Source organism: Hippocampus bargibanti, linkage group LG02, assembly GCF_051943395.1.
Source record: "Hippocampus bargibanti isolate YZ-2025 linkage group LG02, ASM5194339v1, whole genome shotgun sequence".
Lineage (NCBI taxonomy): Eukaryota > Metazoa > Chordata > Actinopteri > Syngnathiformes > Syngnathidae > Hippocampus > Hippocampus bargibanti.
The window spans coordinates 3,010,177-3,024,698 of NC_142735.1; the positions used below are offsets into that span (position 1 = coordinate 3,010,177).

Genomic DNA, 14,522 nt, shown 5'->3' on the forward strand with positions numbered 1-14,522 from the left:
GGAGGTCGAAGGTCAAAGGGAATTGCTGTTTGGAAAGAGAGGCACATTACATGAGGACTGTAATTAAAGAAATAAACTGTGCTGTAAAATGAAGTTTTATTTACCTTTTTGATGGTCGTTGATGGCTTATGGAAGGAGAGTCACCTTCCATAAGGACTGTTGGTAACTTAATCTCTAGTGCTGTTTGGTCGCGTGCTTCCGCCGAAGATCACTCCGCCAGCCGTGGTGGGTGTGTATTATGAAAATAGTGCTTATTATAAGGTTTAATTTTCAGAAATTTGACGTTTTTAAGACGAAATGTTTGTAAGATAAGGTGTTTGTAAGTTGAGGTCTCACTGTATTTACATACACGACATGGTTGTGAATCAATCTCAGGGAAAATATTTTAGAGGCAGACAACCACTATGTACATTTCGGTTGTCAAAATCATGAGGCAAGTAAAACTATGTGAATCTTTTTTATTTTTTTATGAACATTGCATACAGTAAGCACCAGTAATCGGATTTGAAAGGTCTTATTGTTGAGCACTAAATCTGAGTGCGGGTGGCGGTAAATTTTATCCCGCTATGTTTTATTTCTAATGAACCACAGGAAAACAAAAACATTAGCAAAAAACAAACAACAACTTGGAAACATCAGTTCTGTTTAATTGAAATATACATTCACAATTCCTCATTCGAAATAATGCACACTCTATATATACACATAGATACAAGAAACATGATGAAATGTGCCTGTGAAGCAAAAACAAACAACTGAAATGTCCATCACGTGGTAAAAATAACAATTCTGCAAAAAAACGAATTTCTCTCAATCACATTTCAGAGCAATTTAAAAAATACAAATATTAACAGTTTTTTCATACTTACATTTTCGGTAGGGTAAAACGCAGATGGGCACAGTAATGACTTTGGCAATACAGTGATACCTTGGCTTATGAACTTAATGGGTTCCCAGACAGAGTGTGTAAGGTAAAAAGTGTGTATCCCAAAAATTAATTTCCCATAGGAAACCATTAAAATGAGAATAATCCGTTCCCAGGTTCCCATAAAACATAATTTTCTACGTTTTAATTTTCAAAGCCTTAAATATACACAAAATATACCTTGTGTTATGTATAATAAATGTGCGATGGTATTATAATTAAATAAACTCTACTTTATATTCTCTGTGATAATTTTATCTAGTTCCTCATCAATTGTGTTCAGTTTAGCTGAGTTGATAGTGTACAGATGGCTTGTACAGGTTGTTTGTGGAGCCTGATTGATAGGATATTTTAACCTTGCAGTCTACACTCTTCCTTTGAACTATCAAAGTTGAAACTCTCTCACTGTCGTCTGCCTGTCTCTTTAATGTTTAAACCACCCCCTCTCACTGCTGCGTTCTTGACCAAAGACTTGGGGCGGGGAATAGAGGACAAAAACAGTCGGCTGCCATTTTGTTGTTAGGAGAACGGGCTCGTTCGCGAACGACACATCACTCATTGAGGCAGCTCCGTGTACAAAAAAAGTTCGTATGCCAAGGTAAAATTTTCATAAATTTAACGTTCCTAAACCAAATCGTTCATAAACCGAGGTATCACTGTAAATTGTCAATACACATCAATATGATTCAAAGCTTGACAATGTATGAAAGCGAGCTAAAGTCACAAATGGAACCACAAATGCTTGACACTGTAGGAAGGAACACCAGAGGTGCTGATAGTTACTCACGTTTACAAAACCGTGAGTGACAGTAACAACTCTATTCATCTCTCTCGATCCCGCTGCCACTCACAGTTTACACTCTTTAAAGATGTCTTTGTCTGTTTTTTCACTGATGGTTTCCACGGCTGAAAGGTTGGTTTTATGATGCTGGTTCAGAACGCTGTGATGTAGCCCGTAGCCAAAATAGATTAACAAGCCTGCAGAGATCAAATATTACAGTTCACCGACATGGATGATTAGCGTCGCATCTAAATTCAAACACAATCCACTCTGACACCGCTTGACTTGAAATGTTAAAGGAGTGGATTTTGTTATGGGTTCAAATTGCCATTATGAAATGTTTCTGAACTCATGTTCAAAGTGACATTTTAACATTCTTAACTAGCTTTCACTATGTTAACTCATTCACTCGAATTCCAGGACACATAGAATATTGTGTTTTAGGACTACATCAACATTCAATGGAGCGTAAGAAACCTTAGACTCTCTTCTTTCATCAGAAAAAGAGTTAATTCCTAAATTATATGGGTCTGGAGTTGAATGAGCTTGAAATGAGGGCAGCGCTCCAAGATACAATGCAATACATACATCTTGGTTTATATAGCGCATTTATAACAGCTTAAGCTGGAACAAAGCACTGACATGGAAAAGGGGGAAATGCTGACCTCTTGTGGAAGGGAAAAACATTGCCAGAGGTCTGGCCAGTGCGTTATTGGCATCCAAGCAAGAACAAATAATACCTAAATTCGGGAATCGCACACCATGTCATATTTTCAATTCGCATTTCTATTTTTTCCATGTTACCGCTTTGTTCCAGCTTCAGCTGTTGTTAAAGCGCTATATAAACCAATATATATGTTTTGATTTGTATTTTGGACAGCTGCCCTCATTTCAAGCTCCTATAACTCCAGACCCATATAATTTAGGAATTAACTCTTTTTTTATGAAAGAAGAAAACTTGAGGTTTCCAACACTGTATTGAATGTTTATGTAGTCCTAAAACTCAATATTCTGTAAGTCTTGAAATTCACGTGACTATGACAAAAACCCTGGCACTGGAGAGGACACATTTTTGTACTTTGCAGTTTTCTACTGTACTTCACAATTTTCTTGTCAGATGTGTTACCTCACCTACTGCCATCCAGATGGCATAGCGTACCCACGTAGCGCCTTCTAGCTGCAACATGAGGTAAATGTTTATAAGTGTGCTCACAATGGGCAGCGCAGGAAGTAAGGGCACCTATGGGGCACATAAACAGCCATATCTGTTGAAATCTTACGCTCAGTTTCTCATATTCATATCCTAAAATACACCCACCATGAAGGAGGCCTTCTTGACATTCTGTGGGTGCCTCCAGATGAGGAAAACAGCCATGAGCAAAATAACGGAGATGATGCAGACAAGCGCTACGCTCCATGCCTCCATGTTGTACAAAGCATCAATTGCCAGGCTCAGAGTGATGCACAGAGCAGTCACACATGCGACTGAACACAGACATGATCAGAAAAAATGACGTACAGCGTAACATTGCACAGATCAGGCAGCGGTGACAAGTCCTTACCAGAGACTAAAATCAGAATTGTGACTCTTTTTGAAGTGTCTGAATTCGGAGATGATGGCGGCTTCAGGAAACCAAATTTGCTGTTGGATTCTATGATTTGTAGTCCTCCGTGATCAGATGGAGTCACCTGATACCTTAAATGATAACACATATACGACATGAAAGGATGTCGTTCAAAGCATACAAGATGTGAATGACTATATCATATGTGACCTCAGTATTAGGATGCATATCGCCACAAGTGTGTAGGCAAACAGAGTCCCGATAGACATCATCTCCACTAAGGCGTCCAGGTCGAACAGCAGAGCCATGAAGGCTGAAAACAGAAGAAAAACATTCATTTGAGTCAATACCCACTCATCGAGGAAAAATGTTTCTTCAGCCGTCATCTGTACTTCTTTGAAGGTGTTGGACGTTTCACTCCTCATCCGGAGAGCTTCGTCAGCGAACGAAAGTTGTGCTGGTAACCCTGGTCCTATATCCCTAATGAACAGAGGTGGCCTTGCCAGACCTCTGCTCTGATAGGTCCCTTCTCTAATGTTGGGGTAACAGTGGACCACTCCTTGAAGCCAATCTGATTACTTCCATTGTACTATCCCTGGCTCTGGTTTCACCTCAATAGCCAATCTTATTACCTCTCCACTGTGATTACCTCTATAGGACTATCCCTGGGTCTTGATTCACCATATTAGCCAATCTGATTACCTCTATTCTTCTATCCGTGGCTCTGGTTTACCTCATTAGCATGACTAAGCCTATGTGGTATCGGCCTAAGAATCTGTTGTAAGCACGGTCTAAATTAAACCTTATACCACGATTGACGATTTAGTGAATGGTTTTGTTGTTTTACAAAAATTACTTCTTTTACTCATGTTTTCGTGTTTATGGAAAGGAAATAATAAAAAAGATGCATACATTCTGATTGTCATGTGATGGTCATGGTATAAAGAGGTGCCCACTAAGTCCGCACTAAAGCCCCAGATACCGCATGCACAGTCCACCACTGATGTGGACTGTGTCTACTCTCTGTGTCATAATGGATTTTTCTTTGTCAGTGTCATTTAGTAACTTCAGACAGTCACAGTGAGTAATGTCGCTAAAATCAATGTCTGCCATTTTTTAGCATTCCCAACTTCTACATCCAAATCTTTACCTGCTACAATTCCAGATGATACGGTAGCCACTGCAGGACTACCCCGGGAAGTGACTTTGGTCAGAGGTTGAAAAAGAAGGCCGTCTCTTGCCATGGCGTACATCACCCTGGGCATGGGGAACATGGACCCCAAAAGGCTGTGCAAAACAAATAATAAAAAAAGGCGCGGACACAGATCACCTTCACATAGTGTTGTTTTCATCTGTGCTAATCAAACATTAAGATTTGAATTCTAAGTTTGTGCTTATACCTGGTCGACAGGGCACACAATGACCCCACAGCCACAACGTATTTGGCGGGCCCCCAGCCGATGTATTCAAAGGCCACGGGTAGGGGGCTTATTTTGCTGAGCATGTAATAAGGCATCATCAGGGTGAGCGCAGCAGAAACAGCAAAGTAGGCCAGGAAGCAGATCAGTAGAGAAGTCACTATCCCCACTGGAACGGACTTTTGAGGGTTCTTCACCTCCTCACCTAACAACAACACACATAGGCCTCCATAATGTTCCTAACATTCATACCTGCAGTATAGTATAGTATAGTATAGTATAGTATAGTATAGTATAGTATAGTATAGTATAGTATAGTATAGTATAGTATACGTAGTATAGTATACAATATAATACATATTGATTTATATAGTGCTTTAACAGTAGCTGAAGTGGCAACAAAGCTCTTAACTTGGACAGTTATCATATACAGGAAATAAATCACCAACAAAGATAGTAGAAAGCAGTATAGTATAGTATAGTATAGTATAGTATAGTATAGTATAGTATAGTGTAGTGTAGTGTAGTGCAGTGCAGTGCAGTATAGTATAGTATAGTATAGTATAGTATAGTATAGTATAGTATAGTATAGTACCTGTATAGTACCAGTACAGTACAAGTATAGTACCTGTATGGTACAAGTACAGTATAGTATAGTATAGTATAGTATAGTATAGTATAGTATAGTATACATTACATATTGATTTATATAGCACTTTAACAACAGCTGAAGCTGTAACAAAGTGCTAAACATGGACAGCTATCATATAGGGCAAATACATCAGTCAAAAATACAGTAGAAAGCACTATAGTATAGTATAGTATAGTATAGTATAGTATAGTATAGTACAGTATAGTACAGTATAGTACCTATATGGTATAGTATCTATATGGTATAGTACCTAAGGTAGAAGAAGACCTGGTTGTTAATTTCTTGTGTAAATCTTTGCTGTATTGATGGAATAGTGATTGACATTGACTTCATAAACCATGATTGATGGATGAAACATCTTCTTTTTTAATGTATAAAAAACAATATTCTCACCTGTCGTTGCGATACAGTCAAAGCCCACAAAGGCATAGAAACATGTTGCTGCCCCAGCCAGGGTTCCGCTAAAGCCGTAGGGGAAAAAGCCGCCGACCCCAAAATCGCTTGTTAGATTGGCGGCCGTGCTCAAATTACTGCACAAAAAAAGAAAACATTTTCTCGTCAACAGGTTGAAGGAACTGTAATCTGATGAACGATAAGGCCTTATCTGTCAATGACAGGATGCAGTATGCATCCAAAGACAGACAACAATGGCGTGTGTAACTCTTTGACTTTACTTGGCTTGCGCTGTGGCGTTAAGCAAGTCGTCTTCACCGATTTGCCAATTTGCGATGTCTCCTTTGATGAAGCCTGAAATGGCGACAAAGAGCAGAACCACGATGTTGACCCCTGTGAAGACTTTGTTGATCGAGGTTGACTCTTTCACCCCAAAGGAGAGCAAACCTTCACGGGAAACACAGCAACATGAAGTTGTTTTAGATTTGAAACATTTCAACACATAACAGAATATAGAAAAACAATGTTTCATTCACTGTGGTGTTTTGTCATTTACTTAACTACTCACAAATGTTAATTTTAACGAATGTTTAAAAAAAATCTGATTTTTCAAGAATGAACCAACAAACTATAATCTATACAATTTAGTGGCGGACCATCAAGGCCTGCAACTGCATCAACTGCCTGCAAATCTTTATCTGCTGGCCTAAAAATATCTGATGTAAATTATGTTTTGTCCATATTGTCTTTCAGGTTCCTTTCATTTGTTTCATTTGTTTGTTGTAACGCTGCTTGTAGATGTGTACAGGTAACATCCGAGTTACGACCGGGTTCCGTTCCGTCGACAAAACCGTCGTATGTCAAACGGCCATAAATCGAAAAGCATTCAAAATGGCTGACGCAAGGATCACGTGATCATAACAAATGATGACACGCTGGCATCTCCTATACGACAGGATAGTATATGATGTCAACCTGTTGTTTTTAAGCAACGTTTTCTGTTGAATACTATTGTATAATATTGAATAAAAAAAGTCTGGCGGTCGTGGTCGTAAGCACAAGTGGTCGTAACTCGCGCCGGTCGTAAATCGGATGTCACCTGTATTTTACGTATTTAAGCATTTAACCGATCACATTCCAGCCTTCATTTGTTACCAGGGTCAGAAATCTACCAGGACATATCAAATGTGTCAATCAAACTGTTGCTCTAACCAATCAGATTTAGAGTTGGCAACCCAAAAAGGGGTACCAACGCCTTCTTGAAGGTACTGGTCAATGTCAGAGGTTACGTAAGCTATAATTGGCTCGTGGCTAGTCAATCATAGTTTGGGAACTATTGACTAGTGACTAGCCAATCATAGTTTGCGAAAACTGCCTTGATCACAAGCGGCTCGTGACAAGTACTGTAGCCAGAGCTAGCACACTGCATCGGTAGTTAGCTGCATAACCAGATATATAGTGTTGATTTAATAGCAGTTTTGTCAATCCACAATGGCTGAAGGAGGAGAAGAAATTGATTTGGTTGGGGATTTACTGTTAAAGCCATTTTCAAGACGGACTTTTCAAGAAAATATTGGACATCCTTAAGAAAGGTCGGTAAGTTATTTCCTGGCTAATGCTAGCTGCTAGTGGACTTGTAGTAAATAACACCACACTTTTTTCAGTCTGGATTGGATCATACGTAGCACTACTGAAGGCCTAGCCATGAAATCCACGGCCCGCCATACCACCAACAATCAACGTTTCTTAAAATAAACTATTTCCATTACCCAAAATTCAGCATTGGGTTATATTTTCTGACGGCACATTCTTTGACGTGGCCCTTATGTGGCTGCTAGCTAATCAGTGCACGAGACAAAAAAGAGCAAACAAAACAGCCTGACAAAAGCAAACAAGTGCGAAAGAAAAAGGCCTTATCTTTCAAGTTATAATGGTGAACGTCTTGGTCAAGATTGGCACGTGTGCATTTTATGGTATACATTTTTTGTACTGCGACATTTAAAAATATTGTGTCAACATTTTGCCGGATTTTTAGCAAAAATGTTCTGATCCGGTTTTTTGTTTGTTTTATAGTGTATTGTGGCAAAATTACCGGATAGAAGCATAATAAGGAATGCGGCGAAGACATCTGGATAGGGTGCCAACCCTGGAAGTCCCATAGCTGCATTTTCTTGCAAATATTTGGACATGACGCCTCCGATGAGATCATCAAAGGTCCCACTCCATGCAAGCGCAACACTGGACGTCCCTGAGCGCAAAAAAAAATGAGAGGAAAAAGGCAATAAACCCAGTCAACATATAACTGTCATCATAAAGTCCAAAAATACACATGTTGATATTTCCTGACATCCGCTAAACTTTAGACTTTGGAGGTTTATGGTCCTATTTACATGGCAGTAAGAGAAGATTATACATATGTGAATCATTTGAATCTGCTACAGCAGGTGGAAGGTCACATGATGCATCATGTGGATGGTTGATCATTTATGCTCTGTCTCTCCAATTATGTTACATGAGCTGAAGAAAATAGATCATCAATCAACTGTACATTTCCCATGAAGTTTACATTACTGTTGACAAAAGCTGCATTGAGTTTTACCGATGACATAAGAGAGAAGCAGATTCCACCCTGTGATAAAAGCCAGTAGCTCTCCGACTGTCACGTAGCTGTAAAGATACGCCGAGCCCGTCTTGGGAACTCTGGCACCAAACTCGGCGTAGCACAAGCCGGCGAAGATGGATGCTAGGGCGGCGATGAAGAAAGCGATGATGATGCTGGGCCCGGCTGACTCCCGGGCCACTTCCCCGGAGAGGACGTAGACGCCGGCTCCGAGGGTGCTGCCCACGCCCAGCGCCACCAGGTCCAAAGTGGTCAGGCATCGGTTAAAGGTAGACTTCTCCCCATCGGGCTCCAGAGGTTTCGTTCGTGACAAGCTGGCGAAGAATGACTTCAGCAGGATGTGCGCCATGGAGAAATGCTGGAATTGGAGACAAAGACGTAGCTGGAGGTGTAGCTGGATGTCATGGAAGAAGGCAAGGTATGAGGGGAAGAAGCGTAAGACATTCTATAGGAGTGAGAAGGGCGGGTCATTCAACGTGTCAATGAATAATAGCCACGGCAGCCCTCAACCAGCACTCACACTCTTCATAAACTGCCTTAATATCAATCAAAAACTATTCTTGGAGCGCTGCAAATAACATTAGCTATTTAAAATGGATGCACGTAATCCGCTTCATATTTTTGAAATTTCAAATTCGCATTGTCTTTTTCAAATGAACTTGGATAGAATTTATTTAGTTTTATTAGAATACAGTGATACCTCATCTTACAGACTTAATTGGTTTCAAAAAGTGTGTGTAAGGCAAAAAGTTTGTCTTCCAAACATTTATTTCTCATAAGAAACCATTAAAATGAGAATAATCCGTTCCCAGGTACCCATAAAACATAATTTTCTACTAAATAAGCCTTAAAACTACACCAAATATACCTTATTTTATGTATAATAAATGTGCTATTGTATTATAATTAAAGAAATAAACTGTACTGTATAATAAAGCCGTTTTATTTACCTTTGAGATGGTAGTTGTGGTGACAAATTTCCAGGTTGCTTCTTGATGATATCCGAGTGAAGTTGCCGTGCTTTCTCGGTGATAATACCCTGACTCACACTGTCCCCTGCTTGCTGCTTTTCATTAATCCAATTCAAAAGAGGTTTTCCGACCTCTTCTATTGCCTCAGACCGTTGCTTAGATAACACAGAAACACTTCCTCGTTCTTAAGGATGGTAGCAATGGTCGACATAGCGTAATGGTACTGGGACGCTAAGTCACACAAACGCACACCTCGTCATTTTCTTCGGCTGAACACTAGCCTGTGGTAGGGTCTTTTTCGGTCGAGTAATAGCAAAAGTATCCTCAATAACAAACCACGTCCGCACTCAAAGAAAGGGGGTGACGAAAACTAGTCCGCCAGCCACCGTGGCGCTGTTCGACCGTGTTCATCTGCTGATAACTACAGTAGTTTGTCAGCCAAGACTATATGCTCTCGAATTTAATGTTCGTGAGGCGAAAAGTTCGCCTTACGAACGAGTGTTTGTTGCTGTGGTATCACTGTATTTCCCTTCATGACTAAATTTATAAAGATGTTTGATTTGATTGGATTGGATTGGATTCACCTTTATTCGTCTCGCAGTGGAGACATTTACATTTCACAGCAGCAAAGTGATGAAAGGAAAGAATAAAGTAGAAAACCTATTATCTACAAACCTATTAAAACTCCTGGAAATCCATTTCCATTCCTTGTTTTGCAAATAGTTCAGTCTCAAACCCACGACAACTTTGAAAAATCCATTTACAACCGCCATCGTTAATTCAAAGTCAAAGTCAGCTTTATTGTCAAATATGCTAATATGCATGACATACAGCACAGATGAAATTACTGTCCTCTCGGACCCAGCATGCAAGGCACTTATAATGACTTTAACAAACATCATAAACATGAAAACGGCAATTTGTCGGGGGAGGGGAGCCGCTGCGTGTTCACACGCCGCCATCCGCCAATTCACCTAAGATTATTACTTTATGACGCAAGTGTTTGTTTATAACATTGCCGCTTGTATAAAAACATCCACAACCTTTACTCAGCCATCTGGATTGGATTGGATGTACCTTTATTAGTCTCGCCGTGGAGAGATTTACATTTCACAGCAGCAAAGTTATAAAAGGAAAGAAAGAAGTAGAAAAACAACATACAGAACTGGAAATTAGTGATACCTACCAAAAACACATTCATTTCTCTCATCATCACAGCAGGATGATGTCAAAAAACAACCTGATCTTGATGCACCATAACATAATTACAGCTAGAAAGAAGTCCAAGATGGCGCCCGAGTAGGCAGCCGTCACAGCAAGTACTCTCACGATACTTGCTTTTATTGTTGTTTTTGTGTTTTCTTTTGTCACTTTGAGTTGTTGTGTGTCGTGTGGAATGGATCCATTGTTTTTCAGCATTTTTGGCCATGACATTCATCAAAGAGGAGACTCTGCTGAGCGGTTGCGCCTTTTCGGCAGCACAAATATGCTAGCACTGTTTTTGATTTGGGAGGAATATCGGTGTCATTTGACTGTCATCGCTGTACAGCTCTGGTGCAATTGTGCTTTTTTGCGCCTGTAATGGACATCATTTTCACAGCCCCGCTTTGTTCAGCGGAACGGTCTGTGCTGTTGGACAACCTGTGTATGTGGAACTGTCGGGGCTTGGAATTGAAGTGGATTTACGTGGGATGGGAGATGTGAGACAATCTTTTTTTCTCAATGGATGCTCCGGCTTTGTGTTTGCTTTTAACATTTAGCTTGTCGCAGGCATGCACATTTCCCCGTGATGTCCCTCATCCATTGGTGAAAAGGACGCTTTGATCCTCGCTTAAATCTAGAACTGCTTCATGGAACAAAGAGGGTGCAGAAAGTGCTTAATATTGAATGACTGTGTCACAATATTTGTTATTTAGTTCTATTTGTTGTTTTTTTTTACTTCAAGATGGCTCTGCGAAAGTGGCTGCCTTTACAGCAGCTCCTGCATTTTGGTTTTCTACTACTTCATTTCCTTTCCTCTTACATTGATCACTTTGCTGCTGTGAAATGTAAATTTCTCCACCGTGAGACTAATAACGGCTCATCCAATCCAATAAGAATAAGAAAACCTTTATTTTTCTACTTGTGGAGAAATTTCGCAAATTACACCAGAAAAATTGGAGGGAATATGTAGAAAAAGAACAACAAATCGGCATTCAATGATGGACAGGCTAGTGGTGAAACATGTTGAACATTGCACGGTAAATGTGCAGCATTATTACAAACATCAAATAGTCACTGCTGTGATTTGACATGTTTTTTTTCATCATGTTAAGGCAATTATCAAGCAACCATTCCAGAAAATGACATTAAAAACAATGGAATCAACACTGACTATGGGCTCGGCTATGGAGGATGTTTCTGCTCAAAAGTGTGACGTCTATCAAGTCATGACCCTAACAGTAAGTGAAACACACAAGCACAACGCAGTCACGATGTAGGCTGCACACTTTCTCTATAAAAGGTAGCTCTATCCTCCTCATCCACTACCAGGGTTATTTCAACTCCCCCCTTTAATCCCTTCTGGCATCCGCTTCAGCAAGCTTGAGGCGAACAGGGGGGGGGGTGGTCAGCACGCGTGGACCTTTCAGTCTATCTTTGACCAAACATAACACTGGTCCTTGCTATCTGCTGAGTTATCTTTTTTGCACACTAGAGGTGATAACAGGATTATTAACTAACAATAACAACTGCACATGTGAGGTGTATCTTCACCACCACTGTTATATCACATTAAGATTAAAAATTGCAAGTGTCATGTGGATCACATTCACAAATGTAAGCATGATTAGGTATAATTCATTTCCAGATGAGATTCTATGATATATGTACATATTCTTGGACTGTACCTTGTGTGCTGTTCCGCGAGGAGTGGCTAGTAGCAGGCAGCAGTATCAGTTCCGTTGACTTTGAGAAAGGGAACATGTTTTTTTTTTTACTGCAATATATACAAGAGTGGCCCGCCAGACCCTCCCACTCAATGGAATTACTCACAAAGTAGCCTTTCTTGCTCCCTTCTTTGGGTCATAATGTGCTCATTATTGCAAATAGGCAGTTGTGAATGTGAACCAGATATTTCAGTGAGAATCTCAAAAATGTTGTTGTGCCGAATTTTATTATCGTCTGACACATTTTGCATATTTGCAATCTAACTCGGTAATGTTGTCGAGTTCTACAGACTGGAGTTTAAATGAACTCTGTGGGGTAATGAATTCATTATTGGTGACATAGTAAGTTGCGGTTGGATATCTTTTGTTATTGTATTCCTGAAGGGATAGTTTGCAATGCACAATCAAAGCACAAAAGGTCATTTTAAAACACCTCAGTCACTTGAGCTTGGATTGGTTGGAAACTTGTGTTTTGAACTGGAGGATTACTTAACTCATTCACTGCCCGACATGCAAAAACATGTTCACTCCAGTGCCAGGGTTTTTGTCATTATCACTCGAATTCCAGGATCCACAGAATATTGAGTTTTAGGACCACATAGACATTCATTGCAGCATAATAAACCTTAGACTCTATTCTTTAATCAGAAAAAAATAGTTAATTCCTAAGTTATATGGGTCTGGAGTTATCTGAGCTTGAAATGAGGGTGGCTGTCCAAAATACAATGCAATATATACATATTGGTTGGCTTGGAACAAAGCGCTAACATGGAAAAAAGTGAATGCTGCTCCCGTGTGGAAGGGAAAAACATTGTCAGAGGCCATGACCAGCGCTTTGTCGACACCCAAGCATGAAAAAACTAAATCCGAACAAATTCGGAAATGGCGCTCTAAATCATATTTTCCATTCCCGAATAAATTTGTGAATGGCAGTGAATGAGGTAAGGGGGAATACAAACGTGAAATTTGTGTTTTGTCACAAGATATGTTTTTTAAGAGACTTCACAGTGCAGGAACCGTGGGTTCGATCCCAGTTTCGGCCCCCTGTGTGGGGTGAGCATGTTTTCCCCGTGCTTGTGTGGGTTTTCTCCGGTTCCACTGGTTTCCTCCGCCATTCAAAACCGACTGCAGATTTTTGACTGTCATGGGTGGTCCTGGTCCCCATTATTTACCGCGAAAAATGAGGGATTACTGTATAACTAATAATAATAATAACCCATCCATTTTCCGTACCGCTTATTCCTCCTATCCCAGCTGTCTTCGGGCACGAGGCGGGGGACACCCTGAATTGGTTGCCGGCCAATCGCAGGGCACACAAAGACATACAACAATCACTCTCACACTCACACCTAGGGACAATTTGGAGTGTTCAATCTGCCTGCCATGCATGTTTTTGGAATGTGGGAGGAAACCGGAGAATTCGGAGGAAACCCACGCGGGCCCAGGGAGAACATGCAAACTCCACACAGGGACTCCGGAGCGGGACACGAACCGGCGACCTCTGCACTGTGAAGCCGGTGTGACTACCGGGCCGCCCTAATAATAATAATAATAATAATAATAATAATAATAATAATAATAATAATAATAACAATAATAATAATAATGATAATAAACCATCCATTTTCTATACCGCTTTATCCTCATTAGGGCCGCGGGTGTGCTGGAGCCTGTCCCAGCCGTATTTGGGAACTAGGCGGGGGGGGGGGACCTAAATTGGTTGAATGATAATAGATTTTATTTCTAAGCGCCTTTCAAAACTCTCAGACACATTGCAGTCACGGGATAAGAAGGCTGTTATATCTATGTATGTTTATATTACAGTATATGTTATCTACGTATTATATTATGAATAGGAATGGCCGAATGATGGTGAGTATAGTTTTTGCTTTTTTGAATGTTGCTGTGCCGATTACCATTTTGTGTTTATTGGATTGGATTGTATTGGATTGTATTGGATTTGCCTTTATTAGTCTTTATTAGTTTATTAGTCCTTATTAGTTTATTAGGAGCCTTTTACTGAGCGAGTTGCTTGTTCTGTAGCCACAAAGGGATATATGTCTTCTTGTGCCGGTCCCAAGCCCGAATAAATACAGAGGGTTATGTCAGGAAGGGCATCCGACGTAAAAGCATGGCCAAAACAAACATGAGGATCAAACCTCTAAAAATGGAGGACACTGATTTGCTGTGGCGAGCCCTTGAAGGGAAAAGAAGAAGGAATTGGCGGATGAGGAACTGGGAAAGTACTTGCACATCAATACTGTCACCTA

General features: G+C 40.3%; 1 protein-coding gene across 2 annotated transcripts; it reads right to left on the reverse strand.

Annotated features, from left to right (window-relative positions):
- Positions 1-626: 626 nt before the first annotated feature.
- On the reverse strand, positions 627-12,251 carry LOC148901152 (cationic amino acid transporter 2-like). Of its 2 annotated transcripts, none has more exons than XM_089020655.1 (12): positions 12,214-12,251; positions 8,334-8,712; positions 7,827-7,982; positions 6,016-6,181; positions 5,735-5,871; positions 4,672-4,894; positions 4,422-4,558; positions 3,482-3,584; positions 3,269-3,402; positions 3,025-3,191; positions 2,838-2,946; positions 627-1,903 (listed from the first exon to the last, which is right to left on the reverse strand). In XM_089020655.1, exons 2-12 carry the CDS (start codon positions 8,701-8,703, stop codon positions 1,773-1,775), a joined length of 1,833 nt encoding a protein of 610 aa, XP_088876781.1. In that variant the 5' UTR covers positions 8,704-8,712; positions 12,214-12,251; the 3' UTR covers positions 627-1,772. The 2 variants fall into 2 exon arrangements, with proteins under 2 accessions (XP_088876781.1, XP_088876773.1); XM_089020647.1 differs by lacking the exon at positions 12,214-12,251 and adding an exon at positions 10,001-10,116.
- Positions 12,252-14,522: the final 2,271 nt, after the last annotated feature.